The sequence below is a fragment of the Poecilia formosa genome, unplaced genomic scaffold (assembly GCF_000485575.1).
Source record: "Poecilia formosa unplaced genomic scaffold, Poecilia_formosa-5.1.2 Scaffold94, whole genome shotgun sequence".
NCBI lineage: Eukaryota > Metazoa > Chordata > Actinopteri > Cyprinodontiformes > Poeciliidae > Poecilia > Poecilia formosa.
This window is the reverse complement of record NW_006800033.1, coordinates 1,990,663-2,014,767: the sequence shown is the minus strand read 5'-3', so window position 1 is coordinate 2,014,767 and position 24,105 is coordinate 1,990,663. Positions and strand designations below refer to the sequence as shown.

The window sequence follows — 24,105 nt, the reverse complement described above, 5'->3', positions numbered from 1 at the left end:
AATATAGCAAAGAAGTGTAATGCGACCTTATATGAGGTTTGAAGTTGTGATTGTACTGGTTGTAAATAATTATTTTCAAATCGGATTACATGTCATACCCTACAACCCATGATTTAGCATACTGTTTCTTGTTTCCAGACCTGTTTTAACAATGTAATTAGTCTGATGTGTAAATTATAGGTTAATTTATTTTATTATTTCTTATTCACTTCATTTAAATTAAAGATGCCTTTGTAATCAACCTTAAAAGTCTGTCCATACCACAAGATTTCTCCATACTGACTTATCTCTTTGTACTTAAACAGTGTGCAGAAGCAAGTCATTGCAATCAGCACAAGATCATTTACTTTTGGGTTGTTGTTCTTTTTGTTGTTGTTGTTGTTTTGTTGTTGTTGTTTGTTTTGTTTTTTTTTGTTTTTTGCTTTGTTGGAAAGATGTACATTACAATGAATATGGAAAATGTCAGTGGTACAAAGTGTTGCAAAGAGTTACAGATGTGTAAAATATAGTACAATAGGGTATATAAATAATGAATAAAGAAATACCTTTATTAGACATTTTAAATAAATCCTATAATAAATATACACATTTGTGTTACTATTAATAAAGTCAGTGCTTTCTTATTGTCGAGAAAGTTCCATTCTGAACAGACAACTTGAAATCTGGGGATTTATACAGCAAATGTCTGTCATGCATAAAATACATAATTATATATACGTATTAGTATGTGTAATCTTATACTGACTACTCAAAGGATTTGTTTAAAATGTCATGTAAGTATTTAGACACATTGTCTTTACAATATGAGGCATTTGCCTGAAGCCTGTTTTTTGCATGAATCTTATATTGATTGTGATTCTCTTTCTAAACCAGTCTGATTACACAAAATACAACTGTAATGTTTTTTAATAAACACAAGCTATATTTTCTATATTTTATTCAAGCTTTTTGCAAAAAAAAAAAAACAAACAAAAAAAACCTCTCTGCAGGAAAGGCTATTACAGAGAATTTCAAACACATTCCTTTTAACTTTATCCAGGCCTTACTTCTTTTGGTTCAAGTCTTCTCTGCAATTTTGGGCAGGCATGCGTTTCTGGGCATAACACCTGTATGCGTTTCTGGGCATAACACCGGTTTTAGATCTCGCGAGTTTTCACGACATAGACGCGATGTCATAAATCAGCTGTACTTGGATGAGAAATGAAAAGGTCAAATTTATATGCGGAAATGTTAGAAAACAACATGGCTTCGGGAGGAAAAGGAGACGATCAAGACACAGGTTATTCGAAAATACAACTTGTAACAACATTCCTAACAGTGTGATATATTTAAGATAACTTTCTTATGTTTAGCGGTTTGTGTAGCCTACGGGAGTTGCGGGCAACTTTACAAATATTATGATACTAAAATTAAAAACCCTTAACTGTAACACCCGGAAAATATAATGGAAAAATGGCCCGCGGGTGTTCTGCTATATGTTAAGGGTGTTTAAACAAATAAAGACAAATGTATAAAATGCCTTTTTATAACTTTTTAAAAAATAAGTAAACTGTTTCATTTTCAATTTAAGCATGAGTTTTACTTTGATTTAGCCATATCGTCATTTCGATGATGTAACTCTTGTCTGATTCTTGTCTTTTAGGATCTTTTAAAGATACCATAGTGAAACAGCTAATTGTGTTGTTAAAGAAGTAAGTATCACTACTGAACTGTTCATGATTGCATATAAAGGAAATAGATGTGTAGAATCAAAGTTCTAGTGTTTCAAATTACGTCTTACCAAAATATTATTAAGTCATTATGTTTCTGTGGGTTGTGTTCCCTTAAGTTTGATGGTATTATTTTTCAGTTAGTGTGATTTATAGTCAGGTGGTACCTTATCTCTCTTCAGATCAGTTCAGTTTCAGTTTCCAATTCCAGTAATGTCTGTTATTGCGAGGTAGACAGATTGGCACCTTCAACTGATGAAGGAAACTGCCAGGAGGACATTTTTCTGTCCTTATTAACTAGCTGGGACTTTTCTTTATGCTCTAATCTAGGTGTTGCTGTGGCTGTTTACATTTTTTTTAAATAAGGAAAACAACTTTAAGTGATTATTGAACAGATTCTAATATGCCATAAGCCCATATCAACAATATTGTTATCCTGGTCATGTAGATATATGACATGATTGTACACAGCTACTTTAATTATTTTTGAACAACTTCACAAACTAGCTACTTTCTTGGCAATGTGTCTCATTCTGTTTGCCTGACCTACACCCACCTCGTTCTCCTTTTAGTTTCATCTGGAAGCAGATCGAAAGACGTTCACTGGGTAATGCTGAAATGATTCGGAAAGTACTGGACACACCGCAGCTCAATACCCCACAGATGCAAAAAATCTCTCGGTGTCTCCAGGCTGTTGGAGATCAAGTGGATGGAGATGTACAAAGGTGAGCTTACCTTTCTGGTAGGATTGTAGCTCTAATTTAAGCACAAAAGTGGATTTTGAAAAATATAAGTTGTAGAATTAATTGTCTTTCCCTTAACTAAATATGGATTTCCTCCCCGCCCCCACCTCCCTATAGTGCAATGAAAGATCAAACAATGCGTCCCTCATTAGAGAACTACATCAAAGTTGTCCTCGGGATCTTTTCAGACGGTGAAATCAACTGGGGCAGGGTGGTTACAGTATTTTCCTTTACCTGCCTATTTGTTTTGAAGGTAAGTGAAGCACTTGGTTTCTTCTTAGGGAATTTATTGCAGCCATACACATTAGTGTTAAAAGTATTTTTATATTTGATCAACTTTGAGCTTTTTAATTTTAGAAGTATTTGATCATTCTTATTTTAGGAAGCAAGTTTAACTTGTGCTCAAGTAGGTAACAGGTTTATTCAATTAAATTGAAATATATAAATTCAATTAAACACTTTCCACACGTCTCTCCAGGCATACGAAGACAACATTTTTGACATGATAAAAAACATAATCAACTGGACCGTAGATTATTTCCGGAATACGGTTGTCAACTGGATACGAGATCAAGGTGGCTGGGTAAGAAACTCACTAACAAATCGTGTTTGAGGACGTTGTCAGCTGGTTGTTGAGCTTTGGTCATAAAAAGAAGGTTAGTAATATTCATATGTATATTTTCAGGAGGGGATTTACTCTTACCTTGGCACTCCCACATGGCAAACGGTGGCAGTTTTTCTGGCTGGCGTTCTCACCACCCTTTTCATCACCCACAATGCGAGGCGTCCATGAGGCGCAAACGGAAGAACGATGCAACAGTTGAACGAGAAGATAATGGGCGTCTGCAAGTCGAGTCAAACAAGAGGATCTCGTATACAGGGAAGGATTCCTGATCTCCCGTTCGAGTGTGAGATTGTGAGTTGGACTAGAAGTGTTCCTGTTTACATACACAAAATCAGGGGATTTTAGAAAAAACAAAAAGTGAACTGAATAATTTTTAGCTGAAAAAGCAGAGTTTCAGTAGATGTCATAACATGTTGAAAATTTATTTACATTTATTTGCACTTTTGGTACTTACTACATTTTCCAAGTGCCTAGAACTGAATATTTTTTTCCCAAGTTGTTTCAGAAACTATCCATACCCAACATACTGTCAGTTCATATTTTGTGGAACAGGCACTACTATCCACTTCCAAGTTTGTGGACACTTTATTTAAAATGTGCTGTTGGTTACACCTTGTGAGTCTATGAGTTAAGCATTTGGCTAATTATATAAATATATTACTCTTGAAAGATGTTATCTTCTGACACCCTTATTTATTTGTCTATTTTAATAGGTTGTCTGAAGGACAGTTTCTAACGACACATCTACAATATTAAAATGCAGTTAGTACCATGTGAAGCACTGATTGTTTGAATAAAACAAATGTCTGAAAAGCAATTTGTAGAACCTACATTACTGTTAGAATATGCCTTTTTGTACATCATAAGCTCTGATAACCACAAGTGCTCTCAGTCTGAAGTACTTTGGTGAACTGTATTTCAAAATGTAAAAGGTATATTTAAAGCATAAGCTTTAATTGAATGACATGCAATCATCACACTGAGTTTTCATGCATTGTTGTCTACATGTATTTACTCGATTTCTGGGACATTGGGGTTTGTTCATCATGTGTTTTTTGAGTGTCATGGACTAATTTTTAATGTGACCATTGAAAGAAGTTGTGTTAAACTTCTGGCATATGTTCAATCTATTTTCTGACAAGTTCTGAGCACTTTATATCTGACTAATAGAAATGCTGTAATATTATAAAGCCAGTGCCTTCTGTTTTTTTTTTATAAGAACAGTTGTATTCCAAGGTTTCAACATTTTCTGTTTGTAAGGCTGAAAAATGCCTCAAGTTCACATCATAAGTTGAAATGCAAAAAATAAATGCCTCCTTTTTAAATACTCCTTTTGTCATGTGCATCCATCACTTTGAACTCTCATTCTTAAACCTTTTTAAGGTTGCTTTAACTTTTTTGCATTGATTCAACATTAATTCCAGATTATTTAAGTGCTTATTTGATTATTACAAATTTTAAGGGAAAAAAAAAGATCCTTTAAATTGGGCAAAAGAATGTGAAAGCTTCTGTAAAGACTCTTAATTAAACTGTTTTTTTATTGTTAATATTACATTTATACATTGAACCAATTCTATCTCTGAACTCCTTATCTCTTTCAAGATTTCAAACCTTAATCAAATGTTTCAGCTAAGGTTTACTCTTGACTCCAATGTGCTGTTTTTGTAAAGTGCAAGCCACCATTTTATGGTAAATTTTAACTTTTCCATATGGAAAAGTCACCTAATTTTACTTTGGGCTTAAATTGAAGGAAGTGCAGTATGCTTAATGGTTTGTAAGGAAAAATGTTTTAATGAGAATATCTTTAACTTCTCAAGTTAGTCCAGACTTTCAAGACAACCTAAGAAGAAAAAAAGCTCACTTCAAGTGCGACAGACTGGGAAGAGCGATCTTATCAAGATGTTAGACACGGACGGGAAGAAATGAAAACACCAATAACCATCTCAAGTTACTGTTTTGACGCCAGCCGTCCAGAATTATTTTCACCCTATAAGATAACATCTGCTTTTAAAAGTGGCCTCACAATGTTGAAAAATATTGTCAAATAAAGGATAATCAATGCGGACGACCTTCTACAAGAAAATTAAGCACAATACTTTAACATAAATTTAAAAAACAGAGTTTTATTAATGCGAATATTTATTATGGACAATTAAAATATCATATTATATCCTTGCTCATTTAAATGAATTTACACATTGAATGTTTTGATAAAAAAATTACCAGATGTCTTAAAAAAATCACCTTTTACCTCAATTAAAAAAAAAATACAAGACTTTGTTAAATATTCCTTTAATCATTATATCCAACACATTTAATTGGACTTTAGTTCTACTCAGTTTTCTTTAAGTAGAGCTGAATTATGACACTTTATGAATTGGTCATATTAGCATTCAGTTCAGTACAAATTCAGTTCAATTTCTAATAATAAGATCCAACCAGACTGCCATATTCATATAATTTTCTATACAGTACACTTTAAACTCATAATGCTACATGTTACCCTAAGTAACACCTCTGACTAATCTCCACTGCAATAATTCATGGCGTAGTGATAAGTAAAAACACAGAAAGGCAGTTCTTGTCAAATCTTTCTCACCAAGCCCCAAAATAATTTTGAACCTCTTTGCAATCTTTGGCTGCAACTGAATGATATAGAAATAATAGAAAAGAAGAAAACAACAAAATAAATTATACCAGTACAGTTTAAATCTGGTTAATCGGGTTTTCTATGGTTGACAGCAGGTTGGTACTAAACAAAGAAAATGTAATGTCAAGTCAAATTGTGGTTCGACTGCAAGGGTGAGGACGCTGCAACTATGTAGATGTAGATTTTATTTCATATGGTTAAAACGGTGATGAATACGTTTTGAAATTAAAGTCATACTTGTTTGGCCACCATCAACATTGTTAGTTGTGATACAGATTGAGTCATTTCGCATGAAAACATTGTGTTTATGTTTATAGTAACTACTGTTTAGATGATCATGACAGAGTGACTGACTAACCTCAGTTCTGTCCATCATGGTCACATCAGCATCAAGGAGGAGCAGAGGAGAGAAAAAAAAAGATGTGGTCACATGACTGTGCGGAAGTAGGAGCCGGGGAGACATAGAAGCAAAATGGCAGAAGGAGGTGGAGGTGACCAAGGTATTGGCTTGCATCTACTATGTTTTTTTTATTCGTATAAGCTGTGACAGTGTTCCTAAATGTTTTGTAGGGGTAGAAGACCTTCCAGATTAGCGGTTTGCATCGGATTTTTTAGTTCCAAGTTTATCGAACTGTCGCGAAAAAAAACAACAAAAAAAACACCGTTGCTTGAACTGATGTTAGCTTAGCAAAACCGCTAAGTCTTAGCACTGATGCTGTAGAGTTTTTTTGTGCTTTTTAGAGACTAACCTCAAAACATTGATATTTGGATATTCGTTTGTATTCTTCTCTTCACGCCTAAAAACCCATAATATTCACCAGGAAGCTAGACTATTTTGAATATGAAAAGAAAATGTTGAAATTATTTAGCTAAACCTGACTCCTGGGGTTTAACGTGATGCTATGGTGCTCTGGAAGTCTCATCTGAAATATTTATTTCGAAGCCGAAAAGCAGAAAAATAATGAAGTGTAGGAGTAAACAAGCTGTTGGTGTTTAATTTGAGATGAATTTAGCGTGAGTTTCGCTTTGGCGCTGGTGCATCAACATTTGAATGATGTGACTCATCCTGACCTTTGTTTCTCAGGAAATTCATCTGATCAGATTGTGGAAGTCGGAGCTGTGTTGTTGAAGGAGTAAGTCAACGTCGCATCTGACTTTTCGTTTTCTCCTGTTACACTGTAAATAGATGTGATTACTACGACTTGTATTTGTCCTGTTGCGCATTACGGTGGCTTGTATTACTGTCTTCAAGTTGATATTACCATTTTAATCTGGGCCCTGGATGGCTCAGTTAATAGAGCAGGTCCACCGTGTGGAGATGCTACTGTCGTCAACTCAACCGTCCTGACTATTTATTGATCTTGCCATTTCTTTTATTGATGGTATTCAATGTTTTCTGCCTGCTACTATTTATTTTTTTACTATGAACATTGGACGCCCAATATAATGAGTTTTTTTTGCCTGAAACTCTTTCGCCTTTGGTAAAATACAGCAGAAGAATGTATTTCTGTCTCTCCAGGCAACTCATGTTACTGAGTGTCTAATGACAAAAGAATTTTAAAGACGGCATCGTATATGAACACAATTGGTTTTATTGATAGAACTTATGTCAACTTTTTCAAGACACGCCTGAGTTATGTGTTGGACACTCTGACTTAAACATACCCTAAGGCTCATCAAACCGGTTTCAGCTTCTCAAGAAGAAAAAAACAACAACAATAACGTGAATGCTGGGTACAGAGTGTTCAGACAGAAGACTCTAATCAGCATAATTAATAAAAAGCACTTTTGTTATAACAATAACAAAAATTTGTAACATTAGTCTGTAATTACAGTCTTAGCATATGTTTAACATATTTTAACAAAACAGCTGTAATTATATTCATAAGTGTGATTAATTTTTGATATATATGTTTTTTATATATTATTCTCTAATAGAAAGTCAAAATGTGACAAGCCCAATATGATTTACTTTTTAATGTTGGATTTTATTTAGGATTGGAGTTGGGATAAATTAAAAAAAAACCCACACTTGTACTTTTTATGAGATTGTACTTTTTCAGCTTTAGACTAACTTTTGAGCTTCTTTTGAAGCATTGTTTTTGTTCAAGGTCTATCAATCAATCCAATTTTATTTGTATAGCACATTTCAGCAACAAGGCATTTCAAGGGGCTTTACATAATTAAAGAAAAAAAATAAGAACAGCATGCGACATTGAATAAACAGTAAGAGAAAGAGATTTTGAAAAAAAAAAGAAAAAAAGAAAAAGATTAATCTATAGTGGTTTATTTGGGTGGGAGATTATTTTAAAGTGATTATACCTGGCTTGTACACATCCTGTTGCATTAGAGCCACTGCTGATCAAACTGCTTTTTATTTTAGTGGCTTTGTAACATATTATTGTGTTATCAATTGTGTGTCAAAAGTGTCCTGGACTGCAGATCAAACTTCTTTTTTTTTCTTTCTGTTTTGCCCGAGTAGCTTCATTTTCGAGCGGATTCGGCGGCACGTAGACAGTAATGCCATAGTGACCAGAGAGCAGCTCGGTGCACAGGAGCTGTGTGACCCAAACCACAAGAAGCTCGCTCAGTGCCTTCAGCAGATCGGAGACGAGCTGGATGGAAACATGGAGCTACAAAAGTAGATGAACTCTCTAAATTCCAACACAAAATTTGTAAATGTTTCTTCTGTCTGCACTTGCCCTCACTCACAAATTGACTCAGAAAATAATGTTTTCTCTAGGATGATAAACGACTCCGCCCTGAGCCCGTCAAAAGACGTCTTCATGAAAGTTGCCTATCAGATCTTTTCTGATGGTAGATTCAACTGGGGCCGAGTGGTTGCGCTCTTTTACTTCGCCTGTCGACTCGTCATAAAAGTATGTGAAAGCTCCTCTGCTGTTCCTCTGTTTGGAATTATTACTGAATAATAAAGTTTTTTTTTTTTTTTTTCCTCCCATCCATTTTCAAGGCCCTTGTAACCAAAATTCCTGATATCATCAGAACAATAATTAACTGGACAATAGACTACCTCCGGGACCACGTGATCAACTGGATAAGAGAGCAAGGTGGCTGGGTAAGGAATCATTAATTACTTCTGATTGTGATTACAAACAGTACTGTGTAAAACTCACCAGGAATCCTAAGAGTAAAAGTAGCTTCTTGTGATGTCATTTTAGGAAAATGTGTAGAATTTGTGCAATTCCAAGATTTTTCTTAGTATTTTACCTCTATGCGATCAAAGTTTGTAGGCCTTAATGGATCTCCTAACGTAACAAAATGTTGATGGTGTGTTACAGTTACGTTAGGGCTTAAGAATTTTTAAGCTAAGATCGGATTTCTCTGAGAATCTTTGCGAGTATAGATCCAGACTTGTATGAATAATTTGAATAGTTCCCCAAACTTTGGAGTCTTTTGAAACAAACAAACAAAAATTCAATAAGCAAAATATAGTGTAAATAATTGTTGTGGTTTAAAACTTTGTCTTTTTTTTTTTTTTTTTCAGGAGGGAATTCGTTCCTACTTCGGCACTCCCACTTGGCAGACATTGGGGGTTTTCCTGGCCGGTGTTCTTACCACTGCTTTAGTCATGCGCAAGATGTGAAAGCCGCTCTAGGAGCAGGGAGGAGAAAGACGGGGAGAGCTACGACTGAAAGAACAGGAGCAGAAACAAGATGATCAAAGGGCCAACGGAAACAAGTCAAGGCTGAGTTAAAAAGAAAACAAAACAAAAAGTTGAGCTAGAGGAACTCGTACACAATTCCTGTGAAACTGAGAGCTGGACTGGAAGCGCTGTTGTACCCTGTGATCGTTAAGCCGCTGAGGAGGAGAGATGTGCATGATGCGCAAAATCAGAAAGATAGGGAGGATTTCAGACTTGAACAAAGAAGGAACTTTAAATAATTTATTTTTTACTTGGTACAAAGTCACTGTACTATGTTTCTTAAACCTAAAACTAAAAGTTCAGCTGGATGGAGTGGGTTCTCTGTTATTTTAGTTGTAGTGCTCTTTCTTTCTTACTTTCTTTTTTCGTTATCATCATCATCATCATCATGTCTGTATGCTAGCCCATCTCCATTCATATGTTATTGTGAGTAGTCCCCCTGACGGAAATTTTCAACAAACTGGCGGGTATGGACATATTAGATGGTCACATTGAGACAAGATAATGACTTTTTTTTTTAAACAATTAATAGATTAACTAATCTAAACATGGAGTTTAAGCATTAGATTAAAACAAGCCCAGTTAACTTGTCTCCCTGTCCAACCAGGAATCCAAGTTTCTAACTATTTCAGGGACTAACGGAGGGTGTCTAATCAGTTGGTTGTGTTCGAAGTTTGTTTACATTTAGAAAATACTCATCTTATCGTTTAAAAGAAACACAACCTTACCGAATTGTTACTGTTAGGATCACTGAAAATTCTTGAGTAAATTTGTTGCTGTTTTGGGTGTTCGGAATATCACTGCAACTGTGACTCCTATAATACAGAAAAAAACACACACAAAACAATCTGTTTTATAAAAGAGCCATGTGTCGCGAGTCAGCAGTTGCTTTGACATATGAAAGAAGTTGTGCTGCATACACAGAAAGCAGTGGGCTGCTTACCTCACTTTTGATACGTTCAGAGTACTGTATTTTTGCAACAGTTATTGAAACTGCTGCAAGGTCATGCAGCGCAAGGCTTTTTATACGTTTTCCTTGTTCATCAGTGCCTTGGTGTTTGCTTTTTTACGATGAAACCACTTTGATATGAGTTTTCACCTTTTCTATCATATTTGTACGGGCGGAAATTGTCTCAAGGTCCCCTGAAAACTTTTTTGCAGTGACTTGTTATGTTGTGATAAGGAAAATAAATCTTTTAAAACACTTCCTATGGCTACTTGTGTGCATTGTTCAGATGAAGTGCTATTATGAAATAGCCAAGTCATGTAAAACGTTAACATGTTTTAGAGATGTTTTGTGATATAATGTTGGTGTATTTTTTTTTTATATTCCTACTCGCATGTCCTCCGAAAATACTTTATTACATTTAGGGGAAAAGCGTTTGCAGCCAAACCTTTAGCTCTACAGAGGGTTCAATTTTATTTAAACAAACTTCATTTTTTCTGATAGACAAACTTTTGCCTGTAGTGCTTAGTTTAATTGGTAACATTTTATTTGAAGGGGTGTGCATAAGACTGACATGACACTGTCATAAACATGACATAACATCTGTCATGAACAACTTTGCGTTAAATTATAATTTACAAAATCATGCAAAGTTGGCACTTTTAATGGACTTTCAATGGAACTTTTAGAGCAACTTTGCATTAAAAGTGTCATTATTTACAGAATGACACTTCATGACAACTGTCAAACATTCATAAAGACTTCTTTATGTTCATGACAGATGTTATGTCATGTTTATGACAGTGTCATGTCAGTCTTATGCACAGCCCTTCAAATAAAGTGTTACCATATGGGGTATTGTATTGAGATTCAACCCAAGGCAGGCCCTATTTTCTGTATGCTCATACAAGGAAGTAGTATTTCTCAAGTAAGTGGGAGGGAAGCAAACTCTCTTACATTCACTATCAAACTCTCTTACATTCACAGTCAAACTCTCTTACATTCACAGTCAAACTCTCTTACATTCACTATCAAACTCTCTTACATTCACTATCAAACTCTCTTACATTCACTATCAAACTCTCACATTCACAGTCAAACTCTCTTACACGTACTATCAACGGAAGTTAACTTAAAATTTCAGTTTCTGATTGGACCCCAGGCAGGAGTAGGCGGGTTTTCACGGACAGAAAAATAGCTTAGCGTCAGCGACTCACAGAGGCAACTAATATTTTAAATGGCATCGTTAGCGCTCCTACAGTAATGTCAGCATTATCAGAAGTGTTTAGAAGCCGACAGCCAGCATCGAAAACCCATCTATCAGTGGGATAAAGCTAGCCGCCTCTTCGGAAATGGCAGTAAAGCCAGCCTGCACTCGATTTTAATGTGCGCTACAGCACAAGTTATGGCGCTCTCTTTTCAAAATAAAAGCGCACATGTTGCACATATGTGCTACCTCTACAGAATTTTTTGCCCACATAATGTTTTTTGCCCGCATAATATGTTTTAATTTATTTTCAGATACATGATTTCCTTTAGCAAATCAATTAACACAAAGTTTTACATTTTTAAAGCCGCAGGAGAGAAACATGAATCAAACATAAACGGGAAATGCGCCGTTGTAATGAAATGTAAGAGTTTGATCGTGAATGTTAGAGTTTGACAGTGAATGTGAGAAAGTTTGATTGTTTGATAGTATGTGTAAGACAGTTTCTAAGGTTTTGCCCATGGGGCCTCTCATAGGAAACTGTTCACATTTCACCCTTAAGATGTCCTTTATAAATTTAACACAGTCATCCCTAAGAACAAAACAATGTCCACCTCCCAAAACTTTATGAAAAACATTTTTTTTCCATCTTTAAACATGTCAGTATGTTACAACTACTTCTACCTGAAATGTTTATATCAACTATAATCAATATTTTGTGTGATTTAACCATGTATGGCTCCCAATCTTCTTTATTTCAGTTGGAAAAAAAACAACTATAAATGGTACTCTACCAGCAGCAATGCGCCACTGTGGTTAAAAAAAAATCTCAAATAATATAGTATCTCAATATAGTGACTCATTATAATGAATGAGATTTTTTTTAACATGGGCTTCCATAGTGATGCAGTCTTCAAGAAAAAAAATTTTGAATTCAGCTACGTTCTTTAAATGGTGAAAAGTGCTGCCATCTGGTGGTACAGATTAAAATTGATTTTGAGCCCAAAATGAAATCTTAGCATAAAAAAATGCAACGGCTCATGTTCAGCTGAATTAAAATATATTTTCATATATTTTCCGCTTTTGGGAAAGCTGGCAGCAGTTTGGTTAATATTTTATTCACACTTGATTACTCTTATTCAAGATAAGCCTGTGACATTTTGCTTTTCGTCATGTCACCATAGCAAATGAGTACGAAAACACAGTCAACATTTTCAAAAGGAATACGAGACGCCACACCCAATGATTCAAAGCAACCTGGGCTTCCATTAAACATCAGCAGAATCATAGTCTGATCCCCTCCATGCCACACTACATTGATGAAGTAATTCATGGCAAAAGAGTCCTAACCAAGTATTTAAGTGTATAGAAATGGAAAACATTTATTTTTAAGATATCCTTTTATTGATCTTATGTAATACTCAAATATTTGAACATAGAATTTGGGATTTTTATTATCAGTAAACCATAATCACCAAAGTAAGAAATGAAGGCTTGAAATATTTCACAGTGTGAAATGAATGAGTTTGACTTTCTGGAATGAACGACAAACATTTTAACATGCAAAGGTCATAATTGACAATTCAGAAGATAAAACAGCTCTGACAGTTCCAATTTTTCAGAAAAACCAAAAAAAATAATACATATTTTAAAAGCATGTTTGTCTTTTTACACTAATTAAGTGTGCCTAAACTTTCACAAGATGTTGAACACGTTTTTCATTGTAAACAATAAAACTGAACAGACTTAATACCCAAAGGGATGGAGCCAGAAGCTGGCTTTAAAAACGAAAACAAATGTTGAGACGTTGTACATGATTAGGCGCGTTTGTTGCCTCCAAGTACATGTAACAAAAAGCAAAATGTAAACATAAGACACACAATGCTACAAAACAACGCTCCAATAAAAGCAATTGAAACATCAGACATTTTTGCTAAAACATTCACTATTTTTAAAGCACTGATTAAAACAGCATTGGATGGTGAAAATCAAATCAGTTCAAGACAGAGTGAATCAGCTGCATTTCAGTGGTAGAACAGAGATGAGGATTCTTGCTCATCTCTAACACTCCGTCCTTGATCCTCCACCTCCAAGCGGAGCTGAAGTCTGGAGCAGGAACACAGCGGAGTTCAAGACCAGACTCCAGCACCTCCTCGTCGTGACTGATCTGCTGGCCGTTCTGCGTCTCCAGGGTGAACACCCGCTCTGAAATCTAGAACAGCAACAAATATTTAGCACTTTCTTTCACTTTTTTGTCTCACTGAAGTGTGTGAGAGCTGCCCAGTCTAACCTGATCACTGATGCCAGTGGCGATGTGGCCAATCTTAACCCGACGTTTCTCTCTGATCTGAATTTTTTCCCGGCTGAAGTCTCTGATGCAAACATCCACCCCTGCGCCAAAAACAAAACGCCGACATGTTTCCTTTTGTCCTACAGGATGACTTGGAGGAAGGAGAGATATTCTGGGCTTTAGCTCACCTTCAAAACAGCAAGGTGGTGTTTGACCAAGCAAATCTAAACTGAAGACCTGTACATCTGGTTGGCTGTTGTAGGAGAAGAAACCAGAGCTGTATTCATCTCCGGGGCTCAGGGACCAGCGACCAGAGTCCTGGGAGGAATAAAAGTAATTCAGTTAAACAGATAGTTGAAACCTACAAAATGGAACACTATTCGTTTCTAAGACTCGTTAACGGCTACATTAAGGCTTTTCCTTCAGACGTTACTATTTATTAAAGTTTAACAGAGTAAATTACATTTTCATGGCTGCTTAGAGGTTATAAAAGTGCACACAAGACATTACTAACATTATTATTTTATTAACTCTGATGTTAAATTTGAACAATGTGGGTTTCTCTAATTTCAATTACCTTCTTGTCCCATAGTTCCCTGTTGCAATAATGGTCACTGTTAATACAAGACAGGAGCTGCTCCTGCATCTCAGCAGAAGGAAGCTGGGACAGACTGCTCAGGTAGAAGTCTGAAAACAAGAGAGGCAAAGAGCAGGAGCAGAGATTAGACATGGAATCAGACACATGACAACAACCATATCACTGGATAAAAACTCACCTCGCTCCAGTTTGCGAAGCTCAAGTTCAGGCACAGTGGTGATCTTGTTGTTTCTCTTGAAGTTTGGCTCAGAGACGAGCATCTGCGGAGCGTTCCATGACTCCCGCTTTGGCTCATTGAAGCTGGTCTCCAAGTCTTTCTCAGCAGCTTTGTTTTTTGTTCTTGGGTCTGTTATTATTTTATCTGCAGATTTCTTGTGTTCCTCCTCATCCTCAAACTCACCACTGCTATCAACGGGGTGCAGGTCATCAGGAGGTTTGTTTGGGACATATAGAGGCTCTGTGTAGGGTCCCTGGACTGAACTGGTTAATCCTCCAACTGCAGAGAAAAAAACGATTACATCACTTAGTAAACTCTCCGATTACCTATTTGGAGATTAGATAAAAGCTTAAATCATGACACATGTACTAAATAGGAGTAATAAACTAATTTAGTTTGGTTTTATTCTCCTAAGTTCCAAACATCCTGGAAAACACTGTTGAGGTGGCTAAGAATGGCAATGTGCAAACTAATCAGGACTAATGAAAGCTTTTATTCCAGTAGCGTCCAACTCCACTCCTGACCTTTGGATGCGTCGCTTCTCCAACACCTGAATCATATGGCTCAGCACCGAAAAGATGAGGTAATGAGCATTCATTTAATTCATGTGTAAGATAAAGGATGCATCTAAAATTTGAGGGATAGTAGCTCTCAAGTGCTTAAGTTGGGCATTTAAGAGCTACGTCACCTATGTTTATTTGCAATCAAAAGGATCTAATAAACTATGAGGTTATTGGATTCCTATCAGTAGGATTTTTGACCACAGCAGCATACTAGTGTCACCTAAATGGCTTAAACACAGCTAGCAGGAAATAAAATACACTAAATAATCACTTCACCTTCTTTCAGAGCTCTATCGGTTTTTTCTTTGAGCTGAGAAGCTGATGATCTCTTGACTGGATCCTTCTGGAGTCCAGCCTTTAAAACTTCAGCCGTGAGAGGGCTGCAGTCAGGTGGGATCTCTCCGACCGGCGGAGGATCATTTGCAATCTGTGTACATTAGAAAAGGAGAATTTTGTTCAACTTTGATATGAATAACCAGATAAATAGCGTTACTGTCTGTGTGACTGTGAGCAGCACCTTCAGGTAGAGTCTACAGGTGTAGTATCTTGTCCAAGGCTGACACCCGTTCAGCATGTGGAGCAACATGCAGCAGCTGCTCCACACATCTGCTTTGGCTCCACGGGGTTCTCCTTTTACAATCTCAGGGGCCATGTGGGTCTCTGTTCCCTTCAGATCTGATTTAAAGAAGGAAAACATTAAATACACACAAGATTAGATGAGTTACACATCACAAAGCTGGTTAGCTAAAGCTTCACCATGCTTACCTCTGGATGTACTGAGGCTCTGGCCCTGGTTGTCGAGTTTCTCTGCATGTCCAAAATCACACAGGAAAGTGTCTCTCCCATCTTCTGACAGCAACACATTGTCAGCTGTGAGAACCAGGCAGACATATTAATCTTTGTTTTGGATAAAATAGTCCAAACTACAGCCTCTGACGGGACATGAAACAGTCGGCAGGGCAAAATCTGAAATTAGCTCTTAAACGTGGAATCAATATTGAGGCTACAATTGCTGTTATTTCTTTTAAAGTATCCTGAACACCAGGTGGCGCCTAAGCTTCAAAATAAAACATGTTTTTTTTTTCTGCTGTTCGGCTGTGCTTCGTTTGTTGCACTTCCTCCTTTAGAGTTCTCCTTCTGTTTTTCTGTTTCCTCCTTTTATTCGACCTTCTTTCTATACTTGCACTGTTCCTTCTCTACTTGTCTCGCTTTCTATACTTGTACTTTTTTTTTTTACCCAACTTGTCTTGTTGACTGCTTCCTGCTCCTCTACCCATCCCCCCATGCCTCTTCTGCTTAGTTCTTTTCTTTCTTGTCTGCACATGCGCCGTTACTGAAGAGTGGCTGTGACTCACGCTGTGGGAAATTCCCAGCCCGTCAGCAGCACACAGGTGCCTCAAGATCAAATCTAGACTGTAACTATGACACTCATGTTCCACACAACAACTAAACAAAGACACAAATTCTTCAGAGGAAAACTAAGTCAAAATGTTTCTTACTTTCTCTATATATTTTCCACTACATACTATGAAGAGAGTGTTCAAATTACATTAACACACCAATATTAATCATCTGATTTAAAGAGTACATAAAATAAAGATAGTGTTTAAGTTCATTAATCGTTATTAACATTTTAGCTTTAGCATAATTCAGATCAGACTTGTTCAAATACACACCTTTAATATCCAAATGTGCCACTTTCTTCTTTATCAGGTATTCCAGGGCTGCTAAAACCTGAGACTGGTAGTGAAGACTTAAATCCTCTGGAAGTCGGCCACGCTTCATTATCAGCTGACCCAGGGAGCCTGGACATAACAGATAAAATCTTGTGTAAAAGCTAGATTATAAAGTTTAAAGTTTTCTAATAAAGATTTATGAGTTTGAAAAGCTGGAGCTGAAGGAGTGTTAATGGTCATTTAACACATTGCAAAATCCTCACCTTATACAACCCGAAACAAATTATATACTATTTGAGTACAGTTGAATTTCAACTGTCTCTACTTTAGTCTCAACAAAATGTGTTTTGTAAAAAAGAAGAAAAAAAAAGCAAAGTTTATTTACCTGATTTTTCCTCCATTAAAAGGACAACATTTGGTCCCTCTCTGACTACTCCAAAGAGCTCAGTGATACGAGGAGATCGGAGGGTACTCCACGCACCCACCTCCTCACTGCTGAATTTCTTCAAGGCAATCTGTGTTAAAACAATATGGAGATACAGAATGAAATCCTACATGTCAGTGTTTAAAATCAGACAGTGGGGACAAAAATGTTGGCAAAAAAAAGGTAGTTCACCTTTTTGGCTGCAAATCTGTGTCCTGTGTTGACATCCTGAGCACTGTGAACCTCGCCGTAGGAACCTTCTTTGATAAAATGTGAGAGGATGTACTCCCTCCCCTCCTTATATTCAAAGTCCACAGGTTGGATTTTCTTTAAAGAAAAAGACATGTTAATTTTACATGAACAACTTCTGAAACATGTAAAAGAAAGAACAAAACATACATCACTGTTGAAGATGAGTCCTTCATTGCACTCTGAATCAGCTGCTGAAAGCTCATCTTCATTCGCCCTAGCTTCGCACTCCACATCTTTGAAAAATGGCCCCGCATAGCAAGGGTCTGCCAGGCTGACTACGTCTCGGAGACCCGCAAGGGCGAGAGAGCAGTCTCCCACACTGCTGAAGGAGTCTGAGCTGATGTCCTGCTCATCCGCCGGGAAGCTGGAGAGGTTAAAGCCTGGGTGAGGCCAGTTCAGAGGAGCGCAGCTTGAGCCAGTCAGAGTCAGGTAGATCTGTCTGTTGTAGAAAAGATCGCCATAGTCTTGCTCCAAAAGGCTTTCAACGCTGCTACAGCGAGATGTGCTAAAGCTGCTTAGTCCTCCAGAGAACTCCTCCTACAGAAGATAACCAAAAAACAACAGTTTACATATAATAATAATAATGTTTACATGCTTAGAGGCTGAAAATTCAAGGACATGTGAGGCAACGTTCAGGATTTCATTTGGGGAGCTTCATGGAAAAGGATATTAATAGGCTGAAATTATGACTTCCAGAAAATGTGACAATTCATCCTTTCAAATCCCTTCCAGTGTACAAAATAAAGCATAGAAACAACCAAGTCTTAAAAAAAAAAATTACAAGCTTGGTAACATTCCTACTGAGGGCAGGAAGTGTAAACCTACTGAACCTATTCAGTAACATAAAAAGTGCAAAGTGTTTTCATGTCAATATATTCAATCAATGCTAGATTAAAATTCATTCTTGTTTTCTTTAAATAAGACCTAATTAAAGGTTACGATGATCAGAAAACACTGCTGGTATAAGAGCGTCTTATTCTGATACCCTCTAAATCCAGTTGATATCAGGAAGTGCTATGCTAATAAATGTCTGGATAAAAACAGACAAACGTCTCACCTGGATCAGGCCACTCTCTTGTTCAGGGACTCCAGAGAGCGTTCGATGTCTCCGTCGCTGCTTCTCCTTCCCCTTCCCCTGCTTTCTTCTCTTTCCTTTGCTCTTTTGCCTTCTTTGGCTCTTTTCCTGTGTGACATGTGGCTTTTGGAACAAGGCTGAAGTTGGGCGTGCTACATGGTTTTGTTCTGAGGGAAGGCTAAGCAAATTTGGGATGTTTTCATTAATTTCAGTACATCAATAAATGCAAGTGGATAACTTTAAGGAGAGCCGTGAAACTTAATGAGATACCTGGTCAAACAATTTGGGAAGGCAACATATCTTTCAGAACAAGAGGGACTGAATTCCTGGGAATCCTGAGTTTCACCTAAAAGACATGTTGGTGTTAAATAGTGCTAAGTCAGTAGAAACATTATTTCCTATTAAATAAGTCAAAAATATTTACATTCAGCTTGAGCAATGATGGTAGAGGTCTTTATTGGCATTTCTCCCACTTGCTCGGCAGTTCCATGCGTCAGGACTTTTTTCATCTGTGGACTTGGAATCCATCCTGTTTCTTGTGTGTAGCTCAGTTTGCTGTCCTTCCCATCATCTTCCTCCTCTTCCGCCTCCTGCTCCTTGCAGGAGCTGGGCGGATAGGACCCCTTCAGCTCGGTTTTGGGGGAACCAGAGAATGGAGCGGTTGAATTGAAAAGCCTCTGCCTCACCGCCATTTCATCTGATAGATCTGGAAAGGGAGAGCAATAAGTCACGTTAGTTTTGGACAGTTAAATAAACTTCTTAAAATGTAAAGATAGATTAATACACTGTACGCTCATTATTTTGGTAAGACCTTTTTGATAACCTGAGGTTTACTTTATGGAGGGAACTCTATTTCTAAAAACACATTTAGTTTGCAGTTTGACAAATGTAATGCTTTAATTATTGTAAACTGGACTGGAAATAGTTTTTCATACAAAAAGTGACTTCTGATCTCAGTGCCACAAAATGGATTTGCAGTATTTCTATACTTTCACATGCTTTCTGCCACCATCAATGTGTAATTCCAATACAAATACCAATGTCTTTGAAATGTTTTAGAAAGGTTTTTATTAGAGGTCAGTTTTATGGAAATGTAATAAAAAGGAGGGAAAAAAAGAACAATCAAATAAATATATTTTTAATTCTATCAATTAACTGGTTTTATCAGCTCTTACCATTTGGTTTAAGAACAAAAACAACTTCATTAATGAACCAGCAGCTGCAATGACGCAGAAAATCTCATAAAACCGTTGAGACAAAAGAGCAGAGGTGTCTCACGTCAGCAACTGGGCAAACATTTTTTACAGCTCTTCTAAAGGTCAACATATTGGACTGTAGAGTCCAAGCTCAAAAGAAAAGAAAAAAAAAGCTTGACTTGAAAATCAAGTTAAACTGAAACTCTGCAGTGGGTAGACAATACAGGAAACTAAACCCTGGCCTTGTTTTGACAGTTGCAACAGTTTCATTAAAACCAAGCGCTCACTTTCAGTCAAACGAAGCATGTTAGGTAAGACACAGCAAAGATAAATTACCAACAAAGTTTTATGCTGAATAAAACTTTGTTGGACCCCTTCAGCTCGGTTTTGGGTTCAAATGTATGTTTTACATGAACCAAGGATGTTCATCAGAGCCCTGCTGAAAATGAGTTGAGAAGGCACAGTTGCAGCTTGTTGCATCATTGCATTCCCTGATCAAAAGGATTAACACTAAAATCTTGATTCAAACAAACAGAACCACCTATGTATTTGTTATTTTTAGAATTTCATTAGGACACCTTAAACAGCACAAACGCATACCTACAACTAAACTACCCAACATCCCAACAAAACTTTGAAGCCTAACTTCAATTCAGTGACTAAATTTTGAGTATTACCTTTGCTGCGACTTCATGCACTGCAAGATCTTTTAGAACAATGCGGTTAAAATGCTACTTCCGTATACCATCGCTGCACCACCACACCCCGATGACACAGAAAGGAAATTGAAAAAAAAAAAAAAAAAAAAAAGAAGTAATAAACACAACTACAAAAACAACTCCTCTCAGTATGCACGAAGCAGAGTGCTACCAACCTCTCTCTGGTATCTGCTCAGCATAACCTCAACGGCATTAACTAACTGCTTTGTTTGCCTTTCTTATCCTTCATGGTCTTCTCAAAGCTCAGGCTTTGCTGCGTCTCTTGCCCAGCTCTGTTTGATGCTGGCAGCCAGCCAAATATGGGAGGAGCTGGCTAACATGACTTATGGGAAATGCTCTCTAGTTCCCCATATCCCCCCTCCTTCTCCTAGTTACTCCAATACAGCTCCATCTATCCTCCAACTACAAAGGATTACAGGAGGACATGCTTGATAACAGCTCTGGTGAAGAATTAACTGTGGCATAAGCAGAATGCCAGCTTTCATCTATTCATAGTGGCCATTATATAAGATTTTAAAATCACACAGAAAATAAGCACACACATTGCAATTGCAAAGTAAAAATACTAAGTTTGAACAAAAAGCAGAGTTAGGACAAACGAGTTGTTTGCTAAGTAAATACAAAGCACTGTATAAATGTCACATCTGCATCTGACTCATGAGTTGGGATGAGTTTCTGACTCATCGTTGACATCCTGAAATGTGAAGAGATTTTTGACCTTTCAAGTAACCTGAAGTTGCAGCTACTGAATCTGCGACTCGTCATGCCTCACCACCATACATTTTGCATTATGCGCAAATAAAAAATAAACTCTCTATTCTGGGGGAAAAAAAAACAAAAAAACATTACATTACATTGATATATTTGACTTTAATTCTACATGTCCGTTTCAGGAAATTGTCAGCAGCATCTAAAATTTGGAGTGAGCATATGAGCTGTCTGCTTCTATCTCTCTGACACAATCTCACTTTCTTTCCTTTTAAGCAGCAAAACAACTTACTCACATCAAAACCACTACAGCACACAGGAAATTCACAATACAGCTAGGCTCGGCTGCACGCCACGTACCAAGAAAAAAAAAAAAATTTGAGTTGCATGATGTGCTGATAAGAAACAATTCAGCAACATAGAAAACTTCTAAAGTTTCTTGACATTGCCGTTTCATAAAATTATGATCTGATTCTGGCAGATCTTTAAAGGTTTTATATGGAGATTGCAAAGTGACAACATAAGAGTCAAAACGCATGCTATAAGCCATTATCACCAACCAGCTAATACTCTGGAAATAACTTCTCTCTTTGCGTTGTCCTTAATGTTTTTGATTTCCTTTTCTATTTCTCTATTTCATCACATTTGGAAGTTCTTGAATGTTTTTCTGTTTCCTCTTCTTACAAATGTATTTGTATCTAAAGTAACCCAAGTGCTTCTGATAAAGATTTAGCACTGTCAATCAACCTCATGTACATGTTGCTCAATGTGCTTATGGCAGAGAGAAGAAAAAAAAACTTACAGTACAGGAAAACCATTTATCCACCGTTAGTGGTTGCCATGTTAACTAGCCTGAGCATAACAGAGAGTAAGGGGCATGAGGTGATTGACAGCACTCAGACCCACCTCCTGGCTCTGACTTGTTCTTTCTAATTAGCACTAGGAGAAGGCAGGGGACCTCCGTTTTTTCATACCATACTGTCATTAGTGTTAACAAATATGTAAAAATATATACATTTTTTCATTAAATGTATTAATTACAGCTACCTGTATCTGCAATTTTAAAGCAATCATCTTGTTCTATTACAATACTTTTAATCACTGGGTGAAGGATTCCTACAGTCTGAAGCTATGTAATTATTACAAGTTTGTATTTGCAGAGTACTTTTTTATTTCAACTAAACAAACTAAAATAATACAGCAATAATCCACAGTTGTACAAATAAGATTGAGTTGTGTTCTTTAAATCATGATAAAAAAAGAATTTATGTGCAACTGTATAAGGCTTTATTTAGAACCACAGTAAAGTTGTGGGACTCATGAACTCTGGAAGAATGCAGGTTTAGGAATAATTTATATTTAAAAAATACTTGGTATATATAAAAATTAGAAAACAGCAAAAATAATACAAAACAATACCTCAAAAAAATAAACTTGACATTAGAAGTTAGGCATATGTCATTATAGTTGAAAGAAAATATGTACGTAGATTTAGTTTTACGTGAGCTATTTAGCTAATGCAGCATACGTGAAAAAAAGCAATATAAAGGATTTCAAATATTTCAAAATAACCTTCCTTTATTCACAATATCAACATTTATAAATTCATCATTTTCTATAGCACTTCTAATGTTTTCAATCTATAGTATTGTCGTCAGAATTGAAAACTGCGCGCAGCTCTGGAAGCAGGACAGCAGCTGTTTAATCAGAAACATCCGCTTGATGGGCGTGAGGCTATCAAAACTGCTCACACAAACGTTATGGAGCTTAAACAGCAATATCTTTCATCATACTAATATAACTTCAAAAGCTTGAGCATTTAACGAAAATTATACATTTATTTGGGAGATATCTTATATGCATGCCGAGGACGTATATTGAAAACCATAACTTCCTTCTAGCCGTCTCTCCGCCATTTTACAAAACATCTTTAGCCACTGTAGTTTTGGTTATTTGTCGTAAAGTCATGTATTAGAAAAACAACACAGTGCCAACATAGGACAACAATAAAAACAAAAGTCGGAGAAATTATAACACGGATAAGTTACTGAACTGTAGAGGAATAAAATAGTTCATCAACTCACCGTTACCAACGTTAAAGGCGTCGGCCTTAAGGAACCCTCCGCATAGAGTTCTCGCTTTGAAAAAAAAAAAACGCTTCCTCTTGGATTTTCAAATTAAAAGTGTCTATATTACCTAATTTGTATTTAGTAGCTTTAAATTCATCGTTACCAAATTAATTTCTCTGATATTTGAGAAACCCGTTAGTTAAGTGTTTTTCTTTTTGGTTTGTAGATTGATAATACTTGTTCATGTTTTTCTAACTGACATTTAATCTTTTATTTTGAAAGTAAAGCCCCTGTACCTGTTTTAGGCACCATATAAATTTTGGCAACTTCAAACAAAAGTCGAGTTTGTGAAGCCGTCAGATGAAAATAGTCCTACAGATCGACAATTGAGAGTTGACCTTTTACCAAAATACAAACAAACTTGCTTTCATTTCTCTCGTTTAATAAATGCGAACTTTTTTTTAGAAGGAACAGAAAGAAACAGTTTGAATTAATTTTTCAAATAATGTGTATGAATTTGAGTGCATTCTATTTATTTTTCTCTACTACATGCAAGACTGAGTCCATATCCTCGTTAAATTAGACTTTATTCACTCGAATAGAGCTACCCGTATACCGCCATTAAATCCAATTAGTCCTTGTGTCAGAATAAAAAATTAAAATATAAGTGACTGACTCAGTAATAGAAAAAACTCTTCTAATTCTTTGACTTACAGTTGTATTGAAGATATGGCAGAGTCCATCAATTTGAGAAATACATCGAAAACAATATTG

The 24,105-nt window shown here is 36.5% G+C and overlaps 3 protein-coding genes across 5 annotated transcripts; 2 read left to right on the top strand and 1 right to left on the bottom strand.

Moving 5' to 3' along the window:
* Window positions 1-1,184: 1,184 nt before the first annotated feature.
* LOC103142242 (apoptosis regulator BAX-like) lies at window positions 1,185-4,404 on the top strand. Its single transcript, XM_007558195.2, has 6 exons — window positions 1,185-1,279; window positions 1,643-1,691; window positions 2,282-2,434; window positions 2,570-2,705; window positions 2,931-3,035; window positions 3,138-4,404. The coding sequence occupies exons 1-6, from the start codon at window positions 1,201-1,203 to the stop codon at window positions 3,243-3,245; spliced, it is 630 nt and encodes a 209-aa protein (XP_007558257.2). The 5' UTR covers window positions 1,185-1,200; the 3' UTR covers window positions 3,246-4,404.
* Window positions 4,405-6,155: 1,751 nt separating this feature from the next.
* Window positions 6,156-10,598, top strand: LOC103142241 (apoptosis regulator BAX-like). Its single transcript, XM_007558194.2, has 6 exons — window positions 6,156-6,227; window positions 6,812-6,860; window positions 8,210-8,368; window positions 8,471-8,606; window positions 8,699-8,803; window positions 9,233-10,598. The coding sequence occupies exons 1-6, from the start codon at window positions 6,200-6,202 to the stop codon at window positions 9,329-9,331; spliced, it is 576 nt and encodes a 191-aa protein (XP_007558256.1). The 5' UTR covers window positions 6,156-6,199; the 3' UTR covers window positions 9,332-10,598.
* A 2,330-nt stretch (window positions 10,599-12,928) lies between these two features.
* map3k14a (mitogen-activated protein kinase kinase kinase 14a) lies at window positions 12,929-23,431 on the bottom strand. Of its 3 annotated transcripts, none has more exons than XM_007558192.2 (16): window positions 23,347-23,431; window positions 19,064-19,345; window positions 18,910-18,985; window positions 18,622-18,817; window positions 17,712-18,101; window positions 17,505-17,639; window positions 17,274-17,403; window positions 16,889-17,017; window positions 15,978-16,082; window positions 15,730-15,887; window positions 15,489-15,639; window positions 14,611-14,928; window positions 14,412-14,521; window positions 14,023-14,152; window positions 13,835-13,935; window positions 12,929-13,756 (listed from the first exon to the last, which is right to left on the bottom strand). In XM_007558192.2, the coding sequence occupies exons 2-16, from the start codon at window positions 19,329-19,331 to the stop codon at window positions 13,538-13,540; spliced, it is 2,616 nt and encodes an 871-aa protein (XP_007558254.1). In that variant the 5' UTR covers window positions 19,332-19,345; window positions 23,347-23,431; the 3' UTR covers window positions 12,929-13,537. The 3 variants fall into 3 exon arrangements, with proteins under 3 accessions (XP_007558254.1, XP_007558255.1, XP_016529890.1); XM_007558193.2 differs by lacking the exon at window positions 23,347-23,431 and adding an exon at window positions 20,710-20,821; XM_016674404.1 differs by lacking the exon at window positions 23,347-23,431 and adding an exon at window positions 20,513-20,578.
* Window positions 23,432-24,105: the final 674 nt, after the last annotated feature.